Source organism: Lissotriton helveticus, chromosome 9 (assembly GCF_964261635.1).
Source record: "Lissotriton helveticus chromosome 9, aLisHel1.1, whole genome shotgun sequence".
NCBI lineage: Eukaryota > Metazoa > Chordata > Amphibia > Caudata > Salamandridae > Lissotriton > Lissotriton helveticus.
The window spans coordinates 424,844,890-424,862,432 of record NC_136070.1 but is presented as its reverse complement, the minus strand read 5'-3'; the positions used below and the strand labels follow the sequence as shown (position 1 = coordinate 424,862,432).

Sequence of the window (17,543 nt, the reverse complement as noted above, 5' to 3'; positions counted from 1 at the left end):
CTCTTAATCCGAAACAATTCACCAACTTCCACTTTCATTCTTTTAATAGTTTATTTAACATTACTCCATGCCTTCCTTTAGATATTTTTCCCTTCTTCCATTCCAGGTCTGTCCCATTCACGATAATACACTTCTCATTCAGCCACGATGTTGAAATAAGGGAATTACAGCTAGATACATCAAAGACCCGTTTTGCGAGTCTTTAATAGCGATTCATAAGGAATCGCTATTAAGGACTTGCAAAACGGGATTCATGTAGGAATTGCAAAAAATATTGCGATTCCTACATCTTCCTTATTTGCGATTAGCAAATTGCTAATCGCAAATAAGGAATAACTCCCCATTCATTCCTAAAGGCCCATAGGAATGAATGGGGAGTTATTCCTTATTTGCGATTAGCAATTTGCTAATCACAAATAAGGATGCGATTTCAAGGGTGCCAGGAGTGTCCAAAGGACACCCTGTAGCACCCCTGAAATGCAAATTTACACAGGTGTTGCGCACACACATGTCCAAAGGACATGTGTGTGTGTAACATGCAACTGAGAAAAATGCACTAAAGTGCTTTTTTCTATTTTTTCGCTATTTACCATGAAGTCAGACTTCGTTGTAAATAGCGACCAAAAATTGCGAATTCGCAATTTAAAATTAGTTAATGAATTGCATTTAAGGAATCTCAAATAGAGATTCCTTAAATGCAATTCATCGCAAATATGCGATTTGGCAAATAGCGATTTTTGCATTTGGGATGATGAATCCCAAATGCAAAAATTGCGCTCGCAAAGGGCCAGATTCTGAGAATCTGGCCCTTTGCGAGCTGATTTTTGAATGATGAATCTAGCTGTTAGTCTTCTTTCCTCTAACCAGTTCAAATGGTGTTTTTGTAGGGACAGAATGTGGATTTAATCTATATACCTTGACCCTTCTATCTACTTCCTCTTTTTAACATTTCCCATTCTCCTTGGATAACTGAATGGTCTCCTCACCACGCTATTAAAGCATTCCATAATACCGTTAGGCTTGGGATGGTACAAAGCACACTTTTTTTTGTTTTATCTCATCCTTCAGAAACTACTCCATCTGTCTTGAAAACAATTGTACACCATTATCTATCAAAATGGTGGTAGGTAAACCTTCCCTCTGGAACAGCCTTCTTAAGTACTCCGTCCTACTCATTAAACACCCATCTGGCACATTGAAAACTTATCCAAGATCACATCAACATACACTTGCCTTCCTCTATTGTCAACAGGACCTAAAATATTCAAAGTAGTGCCACTTGAAGAAGTCCACAGTAACTCTCTGATGACCATGGGTTGAACACGGATTTTTAAGACTTTAGACAAGAACACCGCCTATATAGTCTTTCATAGCTCTTGCCACACAAAGATCCATTCAAGGCCACCAATAAAATAATCTTAATATTTCCTTAGTCTTTGACATAACCTGGGGCCCATCATGCTAAATTATTCAACCCTTCCCAGAGGGATGTGAGTAGAACCAACCTGCATCCTCCGTATAACAGACCCAATTATTCAGTTAATTCATCCTTTAGAAACCAAAGTGTTCTGCATTCCTCAGTGCCATCACCCCTCTTCCATCCTTTACTGACACAAGCTAACACCTCTTGTAGGACCTTACCCTCCTTTACCCCATTTCTCCACTCAGACTCTGAAATGATGCTGGCTTCAATCTCACACATGTGTGGCCGTCTTCCACCACACTACATTCCACAGAATTGTCCATCACCTTTGGTATCAAATGCGATAAAGACTCAGCCACATGATTAGTAACGGCAGGTATATACTCAACTACAATTTGAATCCTTGAAGGGATAGAACTCATTTAGCTATCCTACTCTTCTTGTGCTAGTGCCAGCTTCTTCCTGAACGTGCATCCTAGGACTAGGATGGCTTGACACATTACACGCAGCCTGGATGAGGAAACATTGGGTAAGTGAGGGGCAAGGTTCAGCATGTGAGAGGTACTACAAAGGCTGCCGCAAGGCCACTGACACTACCGACTCGCTTTAGAAATGTTCGAACATGCTTGGACTGTATAATGAACAAGACAGTCTCACGAGTCCGCTATTTAACCCTTGTGCCGCATTAAAACCCACAGGTATCGATGGTCGTTATCTCGCCATCAAAGTAATATTTACAATGCACCATGCCTTCACTGTTTAAAAGAGTGGACACTTTATCAAAACTCTTACATGCACAAAGTTACGGTGGTGGGAGGAAAAACACTGGACAGGCTAAAAATCAACTCTTTCCACTAGGCTTCCACCAGGGCAGATTGACTTCACACTGACGATAGCCATTAGGCATAGACAAAATAGGCTAGAAGTGCACTGGGGCACCCAACACTAGAAGTTAGCTAATTTGGGGCCCTTAAACCCAATGACCCTTAACATCCAATTGGAGGCAATGGCTCACCTTAATGCGATGTTGAGACACTACTCCACCTGCTGTGTAATATACTCTAAAATTATGACAGTGACCAGATGGGAATGATCAAGGCGACCAGATGGGTGCATTGAAGAATCTTTTATTTTACAGGAGAAAATGTCCCTGACATTCAAATGCCTCTCTTCTCCTCGCAGCTCCTTTCCATTCCAGACTAGAACTTCGCCCCACACACATTCCACTGGTTTGCATATGTCAAACCCATTCAAAGATAGCACAAGACGTCTGTCGGCAAAAGCACAAAGAGCTTTCCAAATCAAATGTAATATTAACAATTTGACACAAACCTGGGACTCTAAACTCATTAACAGTTGAGTCTCAGTGTGAGATTCTGCTTTACTGTTATGGAACCATCTGAAATCAAACAATGTTCAGATTCGTCTCTAAGGTAAGAATGGTCCCCAGTGGGCAGGAAGCAGAGCAGAGAGTCAGAAGTTCAACAGAGCAATGTACAGTGGCTCTGAAGCAACCCAGTTTGGCGTAAACCCAATTGATGTATTTGACCAGTCTTGCATTATGTGTTTGCTTCTACCTATACAAATTAATGCAATGACAATATTATAGAATAAGGAATTGGCCACAACTGATAACTTTACAATGGTAACTTCTTGAAGCAGCCCAGTTCCTCAAAACAATGAGATGTTAAAACACACAGTTTTTAAACAGAAGAAAAGGTCATGAAATGACGACAAAAGATATTATAACAATGAACAACCACTGGCAACCAAACGTACATTAGTGTCTAAATACAATAAGTGCTACCGTTCCTCTAGTTCTTACTACAGTACTTTTATTATTTTGAATCTTTGTAACTAAATGTTCTTTCTATTACCCATTGTATTGGTACTATGTTTATAAAGCTTAGAAAAAAGAAAGGAAGTTAGCCCTTTTAGAAGCCATGCTCTTCACCTTCAAGAGACAGAGCAGTCAGCAGTAAGCACAACACCACTCAACTCTATCACTGGGATATCTGGAGACAGAGACCTTTTAGTTTCTAAATGCTTCTTCAATGTATGTGTGCCAGTAACATTATATCTATTTAATAAGTGGGTACTACAGTTAGTTGATATCTTCTGGCAGACGAAAATAGGCATCTGCACTAAATATCAAACAAACATGAACTCCAGGTCTTGAAGAATAAACTCTGTAGCTTTTAGAACTATGGTGCTCTGTGAAGCCTAAGTGTATGTATACTGTTAGAGAGAATTTTTTCCCCTCATGAAATAGAGCTGCACTTTGGTAGATGAAAAGGGCCCAAAAGTGTGATTATACAAGAGGCACGTAAAGTAGCAAATTACCACTTTCACTGTTGACTGTTAAAAGCAGGACTTAAACTTCACGTGTATATCAACACCTATCTCCTATCATTTATCAAGTGTGAAGTTTAGCCAACTGTAAAACGACTTATCAGCAGAAGAGGATTATTTAAGAAGTGCCTGATTTGCGGTCCAGTGCAGCACTCAAATATGAAGCTAGACTAATACACCCATGCACAAACACTATAACTGTCAGGCAGTACAACATTATCAAAAAATAAGGGAAAGTGCCTACTTGCCACCAATGGTCATCATCTCCCTGTGGTTTCTTAGACGTGACACCAGTTCTGAACCAGAGATTGCCTTCATTATCCAGGGTCCAGACTGTCTGCTGATCCCCTAGAGTTATGCACACTGGCTGTAAACCCTGTCTTTCGCTGTAAATGAAAAGAAAGAAAACCAATTATAAAACATTATTAACGTAAGTCAACACACAAGCATTTTCTTCAACACATCTTTGATTTCTTCCAAAGAAACAGTCGGCATGTGAGTGGTTACCCTGTAATTAGCAATTGTTTTATGGAACAAGTAATGGAAAACACTGCCTGTTGACACGTTTCACCCTCACAGACTTGGTCAAAACATAGTGCAGTCCTTCTCCGGAGTCATTTCATAGTGTGTTACTTACATCTCCCTACTAATTTACACATATGAACATGTGACTGTATAAACATTATTTATATTTTACAATGTATTGAATGATATTAATCAGAACATGCAGTTCATTGTATATATTCAATTATGTGGCTTCCCTCTCATTTTTTAACATTTCACAGTCATTCCAGTCCTACCTTTTCTTTGGATAATGTATTTTAGACTTACTGGGTGTTTGTCTGATTGGAATGCTTTGTTGCATAATTGCGCAAAGTTTATTTTCACTTTGTCACAAATCAATTAATCAATCACTACTTATAGAGCGTGGCTAATCGGCCATGGGGGTATCCAGGCGCTGAGGTCTCGCAGGTCTTAGTCGAAGAGCAAAGTCTTGAATTCCTTTCTGAAGTCTGTGAGTGAGAGTGATGGCCGCAGGTGGAAGGGGAAGTCGTCCCGGAACCTGGTGGCGAGGTAGAAGAAGGAACGACATCCGCTGTGGCTTTGGCGAATGCAGGGCACGTGCAACAGTGTGAGGGAGGCGGAGCTCAGTTGTCTGGTGGAAGTTCAGGTGGTGGTTGAGGTTTGCTGGACCCTGGTTGTGGAGGACTTTGTAGGCGTGGATCAGCATCTTGAACTGGCATCTCTTCTGGACGGGGAGCCAGTGGAGGTTTGGAGGCAGGGGGTGATGCGGATCCGTTTGGGAAGGTTGAGGGTGAGTCTGGCTGCTGCATTCGGTATGGTCTGTAGTCTCTTGAGGGATTGTGTGCTGATTCCAGCAGAGAGTGCATTTCCGTAGTTCAGCCAGCTGGTGACGAGGGTTTGCGTGACCGTTTTCCTTGTGCTGATTGAGATCCATCTGAAGATCTTTTGGAGCATGTGGAAGGTGTGGAAGCAGGTGGATGAGACAAAAATTGTAATTAAATGTACAAACAATTCTTCATCATTATTTAAAACTTTTGGGTGTGTTATCTGTAATGCAATCATATACGGAAACTCTGTTTGACATTTTTCTCTCCCTATTGCTGCCAAATGGAATCAAAGTCGCATAAATGAAACCTATGGAGAATGAATTGCGGCCACATTATCTCTAAATATAATCCTTCCCACTACATATGGGATGAGCAAGAGAGGCGTAAAAGCATAGGCAAACATCCCTGACCAGTTCACCCACAGTGCATTGCCAATGGATTGTGGGTAAGGGTATCTGGTGGTGAAGTTTTGGAATTTCACGTTTTCTGAAGCGGCAAACAGGTCCATGGTTGGTGTTCCCCACTGTTGAAAGAACTTGTGAAGGACTTTGGGATGGAGTTTCCACTTGTGGATGTGTTGGTGTGTCCTCCTAGGCAGATCTGCAAAGTTGTTCTCCACTCCTAGCAAATACTCCATTAACAGGTGAACTTTGTTGCGGGTTGCCCAGTATCAAATCTCCTGAGCCAGTGTAGAGAGCTGGATGAAGTAGGTTTCCCCTCATATCTGGATGTAGTACATTGCAGTCAGTCATATTGTCCATCTTTAGTATAACAGTCTTGCACAAAATTAGCTTGAAGAAAGCTCTGAAGGCTAGTACAATGACTAGCATAGGCAGGTAGCCTATGTGACTCCCCAGGTACTGAGCCTTTCAGGTGCCTTAGACAATTACCTGGCAGAGGTGAGCACCCCACCCCGCAATAGATGTGTCTGTCATGATGGACACCTGCGGAAGGGTGCCTAGAAAGGCTCTCATGAACAACAGGTGGTTGCTCTTCCACTAAAGCAGAGAGAATGATGAGCCTTGATTGTTACCAATGCTAAATCCTCTGAATGCCTTTACGCTTGTGCCCATTGCTTCGAATAGCACTCCTGGAGAAGGGTGCATATGTAATCTGGTGTCTGGCACAATCATTATGCATGAACCCCCGATCCCGAACAGTTTAATCAATGTTCAGACATTGATGGGACAGTGTGCCTGTTGGCAAAAGAAGCAGCAGCTGTTGGTATGCCATCACCCTCGGTTCCTTGGGGTATTCTTCCTCTGCTACTTTTTTTAACACAGAACCCAGGAAGGACTTGATTGCCTTCAGTTTAAAGTGCAACTTTTTCTCATTGACGGTGAAACCTAGGCTGTGAAGTAGGAACCCTGCTGACTGAGTGTGTTCTAGGATTTAACGTTTGCTACTGCTCTTGATGAGTCAATCGTACAAGTACAGAAAGACATGTATGCCATTTTTTGCTCAGATGCGTTCCTGCTGATGACAGTAGTAAAGAACAACAGGAGTATAACCCATAGACCGGATTGAGATCTGGGTAAGTATACGTTTTTAAACAACAATGTCTCAACCGGATTCAATGAAAAAAGGCAGATACACAGGTATGTACACAACATTACAAGGTAGCAAAGAAAGGAGAGACTACCAGTTTTTATTCAAAAGTGCTCATGACATCATATATTAAAAAAATTTCACAGTTCATACAGGACAGTTATAACAGCACTGTGGGCATGAAATGCAAAGGCAACCCAAGGGGGCTTTGTGCATGTAGTGCTTGTGAAAAAGAGTGACGGCGCAAGTGACAAGTGGAAACAGCGAGGCACGCAAGGTGACAAAGTGAAGAAAATTATATACAAAAACAATGGTTCCTCTTCAATGACTGGAAGACATGTAACTGTGAACCAAAGTTGAGGGTGCGTCGTGAGTTGCGCTGTATGATCGGTCAACAGCGTTTCGATCCTCTCAAGTTAGGATCACCATCAGGACCGGGTTGCCATTTTTAAAGGTGCTGTTTAAGAGAGGAAAAGGCAGAGTGAGGGCCAGGGAGGGGCAAGGAGGAGGTGTGGCTAGGCAGACAGAGCGATGGCCATTCCAGGAAAAGGAGGTGAAGCAGTGATGCTAAGGCATAGCGGCAGGCGGGTGAGGGAGAGGAGGAGGGGGCTAGGCTAGTGTCCTGGTGGGTCTACTGGAGGGGATGGATGGGAAGAAGACTAAGCAGTGAGGAAAAATTCTGGGGTACAGCAGGAAGGGGTGTCAGCCAAGGAGGGAAGGCAAGCGGGGAGGAGGCAGTGAATGAGCAAGCAGGAACTGTAGCAGTGAGTGACAGCGTCAACAGGGGGAAGAGGGGCCAGGTCAGATGAGCAGGATAGTAAGTGAGGTACCTAGGTTGGACGGTGGGTGGGGTGCCATGGGGCTGGATGGTGATGACAAGGGTGCCAGAAGTAAGTGTGAACGAGGCACACGTGGCGGCCAGGGATAGAAGAAGAGGAGCTGACGAGAAGTTGAGGAGGCAGCAGAGGAGGCTTGCTGGGCCTGTGGTGATTGCCAGTGCGCCAGAGGCCGGAGGGTTACCAGGGCAAGAAGTTGCGAAGTCGCTGGTTGCATGTGTGGGCCAATCGTGCTAGTGGTGGGCATGAGGGGGGGGGAGGAGAGACCAAAGGGTAAGGGAGCAGCGCAGTGTACTTACATGTTAGGGAGGGAGGGAGGAAGACAATGTGGCGCAGAAACGGAGAACAGGTGCTGTACAAGGAGGCGGCAGTAGATGGGGTTCGGCAGTCCTGTGGAGGAGGAAGGGGAGGGCTAGCGTGGGGGCGTGGAGGAGTGAAAAACGCGCTGGGGAGGACTAACGTGGTGGAATACGGAGTGAGCGTAGGAGGAGCCCTGGCGCATGGTCAGATCACCGATCCACTGTGAGGCTTACCTGCTGATGATCGGCACACTGTAAACACCCCTGGTGCCGTAGTGACTGCAAAAGGTAACACCCTGAACTGGTTGTGTTTGTCCACTTACCATAAATCGAGGTACAGGTGCAGGGTGGATCAGGATGTGAAATTACGTGCCTTTCAGCTCCAGAGCTGACAAAGTCACCTTGGTGGAGCAACAGGATCATGCCTTGCATGGTGGCCATGTGAAAATGTTAGGAAAGATTGAACCTGTTCAAAGGTCAGACATCGAGATTCAGCTTGGCAGAGCCGTACTTTTTGGGCATCAGGAAGTGTGGGGAATACACTCCCTTCCTGCGTTATCGGGCAGGTCCTGATTTGATAATGTCATTTGCAAGGAGTGCTTGGACCTCTTCGTCTAGGAGGTGGGATGTTGCAAGGGATGTGTGGAATGTGTGGCAGTACCCTACTCACACCATGGAGAAGAGCCACTGGTCTGAGGTGATAGCCTTCAACTGAGGGAAGAAGTACCTCAGTCTTTTCCCCAACAAATGTCAAATGAGAGGGCTGGGGAGTCACTGCATTCTAGCGGAGAAGCCTCTGGAGGAGCCACCTCGAACCTTTCCAAACCTTTTCACTCTACAGGCACACACTAGAAACTCTTGGTTTGCTAGAGGCCCTAAAAGTGTTGTTGGTATGGGGGTCTCTGGCTTGAGACTGCGATTTTCGCATCCCTCCTGTTTTGCTGCCTACATAAGGCAGATCTGGGAACAGGTTGCGGGGCACCCACGGACTTGAGAATGTCAATGTCCTTTTGATTTTCTCGAAAATCTGGTCCACCTGGGGGCCAAAGAGTCTCTTGGCATCAAAAGGGACATTCAATAGGTACTGCTGGACCTACGGTCTAAACCCTGACATCCTGAGCCAGGCCCACATATAGAAGAGGATGCTGGTGTTCGAGCCTCTCTCTGCAGTGTTTGCCCCATCCATGATGCATCTAATGTTGGGATTAATGATGGCATTATCTTCAGCAACTAGCTTCTGCCCGCATTTGTGGTGCACCTCTGGGAAGTGCTTCACCAGCTCCTCCATCTCCTTCCAGTGGTTGTAATTGTTTAACTAGAGGGAAGGTTCACTGAGTTTGCAATCTGCTAATGGGTGATTGTGTCTGCACCACGCGCCACCCACTTCCCTGCCGCACCAATCCACTTGGGTTCTTTATCAAGAGGCTGGCATCCCTGTTGTGTACGTGGACGCCCTCTTCCTGGCAGTGTGCACTAAAAGCAACTCTGGGGTGATTTATACAAATATAAGCAAGGTCATCGGGCACTGGCCTATGCTTTTTTTTCTACTTTAGGTGTGAACATTCTAGCCTTCACTGGCTTCTTGAAGCTGACCGCAGCCAACCTGAGCACACCCTTAAGCATTAGAAGGTAATGCACCATGCGGTCTGTCTTGGACAAGGTTTCAACTAAAACGTCGACCTCGACCTACATTGTATGCGGCTTTGCCTGATGGTGTGAACAGCCTGCTGGTTCGCCACACGTTAAGCAGTAATGTTGTCAGACGGTGATGGTTTGGCAAGGCAGGGTTCGAGGTAAGGATCATCTTGGGGCTCGACTACATAGACCCCCCCGGATCATCTCCCTTGCAGGGTCTAAAGGGCTCGTCATAGCAGTCCTGAGTGTAATCGGGACAGTCGCGATCTGAATCAGTGTAATTCGGATCAGGGGGAAGGCAGCACAGGGGAAGTGGTGGTGATGGTGGTGGTGTTGCGGGCAAGGGTGGAAAGAGTGTGGGCTAATGGTTGAGGCCCTAACTCTGTTGGGAGTAGGTGGCATCAGGGGGTCAAGGTCTAGTTCTTCCTCGAAGCTCAGCTAGCATTTCTTCGAGATCCGCATGAGTCCTAGAGCCGGAGATTTGTTAAGAATCCTGCCAGTGTCTGGGTTTCTTTTGTTTTGTATCCAAGACCTCAAACAGCTTCTAAAAGATTAACCAGTCTGTGGTGTCTCACTTCAGCGTTGAGGGGAGCCTTGCCCAAGCCTGATGGTGGAAGAAAACAATCTGAGGTGCAACAAGTCCGCTGCTGCATAGTGGACAATGGGTGGAGTAACAACAAGTCTTGTGACTCAGACTTCTTCAAAGAAAAACAAAAACATCCTGACCCAACACTAGGTACCTAGATTATGCAGAGCATGTATATCTACAGCAACATATTCTATGAACATACACACTCATATATATATATATAAAAACAAAAGATTAAAGTAACGTTATAGTTAATAGGGATTAAGATCTGTTTTTGTTAAAAAAAACTAAAACCATAGGAATTTACAGAAAAAACACAAAGGTTAAAGTAACATTATAGTTATATACCTGTGGTTCTTTATTAATGTAAACTAGCCTATCGGTGAAGTATATGGTATAGAGTTGATGATGCACATAATCCATGGTTGCTACACCCAAGCGAGTTTTATTTGTGATGGTATTAATGATACTTCCTATTATTCCCAGCTGTTTTGTACTTACTTTCAGGCCTCTGATGCCATACTAGTTTATAGAGCAAAGTGTGCAAAAGAAGCTTGGATGAAGTAATCAGTGAGGTCATCAATTAGATAATTTGCGATGTCATCAGTGATGTCATAAATGATGTCACAAAACATGTCATGAGTGATGTAATAGACGAGGTCAAAAGCAGTGCATGGCAGAGGCACTCTGCTAACTATAACTGGTGAATTTCTGTGTTTATTTTCTTTTTAGCTCAAAACGCTAATGTTTTCAATTACCTATTCACCTGCATTTTTTAAGTGAATTTCAAACGTTTTTAAAAAAAAAAACAGATCTTTTTATCACACCTAACTATAACATTAACTTTTGCTTTTTTCAGTGAATTTTTAGGTTTTTCTTTTTATGTATACAGCAATAGTTTATTACCCTCATAAAGCCAGACCCCCACCCCACCATCATCCACCAGGCAAAGGTCGTGTGCAGGAGGGGGTTGGTCACAGGGCATGGCCTGCAGCCAAATTCCCAGCAAGCTGCAAAACCCAATACTGTGCATCACCCTTGTCATGCGCAGCATAAGGTTTGTCTTTGGGCCACAGGGACCCCATCCGGAGTAAAATATGAGAAAAAATAGGAAGGTGCAGCTCCCTTCTCCATGAGCCTCATTAGGCCCTGGGTACGCCATGCCCCAAGGCCATAAATATCTGGCTGGATGAGCAAGAATTGCCTTAAGCTTAATTCGGATAAAACTGTGATAGTGATTTTTGGTAACCTTCAACCTAAATGGGACGACTTATGGTGGCCTATTGAAATGGAAGAACTACCAAAACCGGCAGCAAAGGTCAAAAACCAAGGGGTACTGATTGATAATAAGCTATCGTACTCACAGCAAACTAATGCTATTGTTTCTGCGGCCTTTCATTTGATCAAGAAACTGAAGAAGGTTCTTCAATACATTCCTACCAAGTCTGGGAGGATGGTTGTGACTGCCCTTGTGCTATCAAAACTAGACTACTGCAGTGGACTGAATATGCAGAAACAACATCTAAAAAAGCTGCAGATGGTACAAAATGCAGCGGCAACTCCTATTGAAGTGGCCTGAATATGAGTCCATTTCTAAGGAAATTCGGAAACTCCACTGGCTTCCTGAAACAAGTTGCGTAAAGTTTAAGACGCTATGCTTAGCGTATAAAGCCTTTAACAACATGGGTCCCGCATTCCTAAAAAAGCGTTTTTCATTGGTATCATCCTGGTAAACAGCTACGCTCTACTGATGCTAGGCTCATGATGGTTCCCAAGATTCGCACCTCCAGTTGGGGGAGGGGGCGAAACATTGGTTATGGTACAGCCAAACTATGGAATACGCTCCCAATACATATTAGGTCAGAAAGTTAGCTATCCTCCTTTAGAATGCTTCTTAAAACCTGGCTGTTACAGAACTAAATCTTGATCCCCAAGGCATACTTTTAGTCTCAGCACCAAGACACCTCCGGGTATTCGCTCGCTCAATAAGTTAACGTACCATAACACATCTTAAAGGGAAGGAAGGCTGCAAGGCCCCCCCCCCTCCCTGAGCCTCTTTAGGCCCAAGGAACCCCATCCATCAGGGCAGTTTTTTAATTTAATAGGGGAGGAGGGCCATGTGTCCCTCAACCCCGAGCCTATTATGGTCCTGGAGATCCCATCCTGTATATATTTATTAAAAGGGGAATGGTCCTCTCCTCTAATCATTATAGGCCCAGGAAAGTCCACCCCTGTGACCTAAAATTACAAAAAAGGGTAGAGGGCAGTGCCCCTCCTTCCTGAGTCTCTTTAGGCCCTGGGGATCCTATCCCCCAGGGTCACTACTTGTCTTAAAAGGGAGGGGGGCCAAGCCCCATTTTCGGCTACCTGTGACCGCATACCCCGTTGACGCATTATTGCAAGGTAGGTGTCCTTGTGCCGACCCAGGGCAACCCCCATTCACAACGCTGGTGGGTGAAGAGGGAGCCCCAGGGCCCTCAAAGCACCAGTCGATTCCCTGCATGCTGAGGGAGCCAGCATCATTCCTACCTACAGGGAGCAGCTATTTATACTGCTCCCAACAGGCGGGAACAATCTGTTCATCTGTTTCCCAGCCGCACCACTGCGGGCAGGGAAGCAGACCAAAAGTCTGCTCACAGATGGTAGGAGCATTTTTTAAGCTCCCGCCCACTGGGAGCAGACTCTGTGCTTGTCTCAGCATGGCAGGAGATTCAAAAATGTTCCCACCAAAGGGGAGCTAACACAGGTTTCGCTGCTCGCGCACGTGCAGGACAAAAATCACTGTGCCCCAGGGGTGGGCATCTCAGGACATAATTAGTGTGGCGGTCCCAGGCTTAGGGACAGGGGCCCCGTCCCCTTTTGATAATACATTGGCCCAGGTGGGCTCCCCGGGGTCTGTGATGGCTCGGAGCCGGGGCCCATGTGACCCCCCTCCCCTTTTTTGGATGATTTTGACCCTGGGGTGGGCTCCACTGGGCCTGTGATGGCTCGGGGAGGTGGACCACCCAGCCCCCACATCTTTTTTTTATTATTTCGGCCCAGTGAGGTGTACTCTCCAGGCACTGTGAGGGCTCAAGGAGAGGGGCAGTGTGGCCTCCTCCCCTTTTTTGGATGATTTCGGCCTTAGGTGTGTGCACACCAGGGCCTATTAGTGCTGAATGTGGGGCCGGTCACAATTATTATGGAGTCCAGCGTGATTGAAGCAAAATGTGCAGGTTTCGTTTCGTTTTTGGCCCTAGGTGGATCCCTCTGGGTCACCCTCATGGGGGCCAAGGTATCCCTACCTTGCCTCCTTATGTTTTTTTAATTTTTATTTAACCCTTCAGGACAAGGGACTGAGTCCCCAGGTCCTGTAATGGCTGACAGCAACATTTTTCTGCGGCCAATCAGACCAATGAAAGAAAATTCAGCTAATGGTGAACACAGCAATTGAAATGTGAAAGCATGTTGCCTACTACATGTGAATGGCACCAGTTGCTCTCTGAGCTACAGTGGCTTTCAGAGAAGTTTTTGATCCAGGATGAATCTTGGTGGAATATGAAGCATTTATTAGCCTTGCATGTGCCCCTTTGCTCAGCCATCTTATCATGAAAACCTCCAGTTGTCCTTCCATTTGCTGCAACAAAAGATCATCTATTGAATCAACTATTAGCGATCTGGAATGTATTTTCTCGAAGTTCATGCAATGCATTGCAACGCACAGTGTAATATTTTCATTTATCCTTCTTGCCGTTTTTGGGGCCTGGTCTAGACCTGTTGAAGAACTGTTCCTTACAGTACACACAGTGAGCTTTGGGTCCACCAATTTTAACCACTGGTATTCTTCAACCATCCTCTTCCAGCCATTGGTTTGAGACTTTGCCAATCACCTCTTGGCTCAGTGCAGTGGAGTATTCACCTCTCACCTAGTGCCACTGGCTGCTTGAATGTGTCCTTCTGCGCCACCCTGTCTTTGCATTGAGGGACGTGGGGGACTACTTTACAACTATAGCCCTCGCTGTCCACTCCTCGAACTCCCTCCCAAAAATCTTCCTCTAATGTGCCACCTCTGCATGCATTAACACATTTTACCCAAACCTGGTGGCATTGACAATGCATTTCTTAATTTGTGAAACCCTGCCTTTGCTTCATTATGTTTTAAGTTTTACGGAACTTTGGAGCTGTCTTGTGCAAGCTAAGTTGTGTTTGGCATCTCTTTAAAATAAACTTGAGGCTCTTCACAGCAGTTGAGGCGTGCCATCAGGAGTACTCACTGATGTGCATTAACCTGCCTCTTGGTTCAGACTTCAAGATCAGTGATTTGTTAACCTTTCTAATGTGAATGCCACCCAGAAAAAAAACCAATGGAAATAGTGACGGTGTTTTAATTAAATGGACACCAGCTCTCAGGGAAATGGACTGCATCACTGTCTCATTTCACAAAGACCACCGAACAGGCCAACGGACGACGATTTTTAACTACAAGCAATCTAAATGTTAACAGGCTCCTGTCCCCTTCTGTCGATGACATTTACAAGTTTCTAACAAGGCGAATACAGAGCAGTAGCGGCATTCCCCACCTCCCAGGCCCTTGAGACCCTCACGGGTAAGTAGTGCGCTTTATAAATGTTATGATTGATTGACTTAATGACAGACATCTTAACCTCACTGGAGATGCTGGGACTCATCACAACTCTGCCATAATGGATGTCTCTATTCACTATGTATGACATTTTAGAGGGGAAGAGCCACGAAACACGTTTTTGTGCACTGATCACAGAATCATCCAGCCATTTTATGTTTTACAATGTCACTTCTCCAATCTTAACTGTAAATTAACAACCTTCTTACTCACTATTTGCCATGTCCTGATGCATCTTAAGCGTAATAGAGGCACTATTATCAGTAATTCACGTGAAGTAATCATGCCAACACGTTCAGGAGGAAGGAATATGGTTCCATGCCTCAGTAGCTCATTCATCCACTTTTTTGTTGCATGCTGGGATTTATAGTCTTTGTTTAACCTATTATACAACCAGGACTACAAGTCCCACAATTCAAAGGAACATCCCGGACTGGCTGGGTTTCTCACGCACGGAAAAGGGAAACTTGAGAGCTCTGCTAGTTGTTACAGTTGGGAAAGGTGACAAATGAAGGATGAATGGTTTTGGGATTGTGTACTGTGACCCATTCTATGGTTTAAACCAAATATTTGTAAAGCAATTGGTCTTGCATTTGAGAACGTTAGAGTTCTTGGTGTTGAAAAAGAATTTTGTTTTATTTTCGATTTTTTGTTTGCAGTGGAGTGATGACATGTGTATAGCGATATTGCAGAACCACAAAATGGGAAATAGGTTATGAAGGAGGGAACACAAGTAATATGCTGGCTGAAAAATAAAGTAACAACATCCTGGAAATAACAAACACTCATAGGGAATACAAGATTAGGTAAATTAAGCATATGAAATGTAAGCAGGAACAACATGGTTATCTTAATGCATTTACACTCATTATTCATAAATCAATGAGTGCTTTTGCTTGAAAAGTTAAGAACCTGATTGCAGGGCAGGAAGGGACCAGTTTCAATGATCATTGCTTATATCCTTACCAAACGTAAGCAGTATGGTTTAAAAAGACCACATCCCTGAACACATAGCCGCAGTACACATTTTCTACACTAAAACAAGGAGAACAGCTGATAAGGATCTCATTAAAGTGAATGTTTTCCACTTTAAGCATCAACCAGGGATTGCAGTACCTCCACGAATGGTGCACTTCTGCACCCAGTGAAAACAATGTTGTTCAAAGAAAGACGAGAAAACCAAAGTAGCACTTCACTGGCAAACTCAGTAAAGTGGCACTAAAGTGTGTGGTTGTTGTGAATAAAACCAATCTGGCCACTTTGCGAACTCTCAGTTTTGCTTTATTTAGTTATTTGTTCTTTAATTTTTCATATTTTGAACCTTTTTTTGCTCTTCGTCCCGAGGCTGCACTCTGGAATAGAATATCAGAAAAAGATGACATTTGTAGCCAAAGTGTTCCTTTCTTTTTTGGATCCACTTCTCAGGGGAACAACGGAAGGGAGAGAGGTAAGAGCAGAGCGAGACAGAGACAGAAAGAGAGGGAATAAGAGGAACCCTATGAGGTAATATATTCCAATATCCCGGCACTATATCCCAAACAATTTTGGGATACATTAGTGAGCACAATCAGATTTTTATTTTAAGTCAGACAAAAGGTAATACAAGTTTCACTGATGAAAACTGGCCAGGAGAGGGTGGTAAACAGAGTATACAGGACAATTGGTATTTATATGTCCTCCTCTTCCTTTTCTGATTGTGCTCACTAATGTGTGTTAATAAAATACCCTTATTTATAAGAACCAACATTGTTACTTGTGGATGAATGTTTAGGATCTAAGCACAGAAAAAGTCTTATTCTTTAATAAATGTGGACCTAAATTGTTACAATTGAGTGCCGGGATATTGGAATATAAAGCTTGAATTACTCAGGGACTGTCTTGTGATATTCCCTCTGTATTTGCTTGGTAAAGGTAATAGCATGCACGCGCGCTATGCTGCTGGAATAGTGATCTTCAGCGCTGCTTAGTTTTAAAAAATACAGTTTTTGTATTTTCGTTTTTCTTAATTGTATTTTTCCCCTGCTTTTAATTCCATCTTGCTGTGCCCACACACCTGCATTTAAATTGTTCCCCCCACCGCGTTTTGAGCGGATTCGTCTTACCTTCGTTTTGGCGCCTGGTCGCCATCTTGGGGGTGGCTATTGGCGAGTGTGCCACTTGTTTCAGCGCTCTAGCGCTGATTTGGACCTCAGGTGAGCCCTATTTAAGGTGAGCATTTTCTTTGCTCGTCCTTGGTAAAGGTAATAGCACGCACGTGCGCTATGCTGCTGGAATAGTGATCTTCAGCGCTGCTTAGTTTTAAAAAATAACGTTTTTGTATTTTCGTTTTTCTTAATTGTATTTTTCCCCTGCTTTTAATTCCATCTTGCTGTGCCCACACACCTGCATTTAAATTGTTCCCCCCACCGCGTTTTGAGCGGATTCGTCTTACCTTCGTTTTGGCGCCTGGTCGCCATCTTGGGGGTGGCTATTGGCGAGTGTGCTACTTGTTTCAGTGCTCTAGCGCTGATTTGGACCTCAGGTGAGCCCTATTTAATGCTCGCTCTATTCGCGCAGCGGTGACGCGCAGCGGGAGCGCCGGACTCGCGCCGGAGTCAAGCCAGAGTCCTGCCCGTCTGCGCCCGTCAGCGTCCCGGAGGCGGTCGGGTCGGCAGGTGGGGCTCTGGCATCCGGCATGTGCACATTTGGTGCGTCACTGGTGCGTTACACGCCCGAGGAGCTGTGCTCTCTTAATCATTGTCAGAGTCGCTGCTGTCCGGTTTTTCCTGGCCGCCACAAGGGTAAGTTTTGCTGCCCTTGCTGTGGCTGGCGCCCTAATCGTGCTCTTTCATCATCCCCCAATAGTAACATCGCTGCCGTTGAGTATTCCTGCATGCTGTTGAATACAA

The 17,543-nt window shown here is 44.6% G+C and overlaps 1 protein-coding gene across 4 annotated transcripts in view; it reads right to left on the bottom strand.

Moving 5' to 3' along the window:
* Positions 1 to 17,543, bottom strand: part of TECPR2 (tectonin beta-propeller repeat containing 2) — a 512,189-nt gene that overhangs the window by 185,683 nt on the left and 308,963 nt on the right. For all 4 annotated transcript variants that reach the window (XM_078660212.1, XM_078660215.1, XM_078660213.1 and 1 more), the window contains one exon: positions 4,020 to 4,161. In XM_078660212.1, coding sequence (XP_078516338.1) covers positions 4,020 to 4,161 — 142 coding nt within the window. The remainder of the gene's footprint in view (positions 1 to 4,019; positions 4,162 to 17,543) is intronic.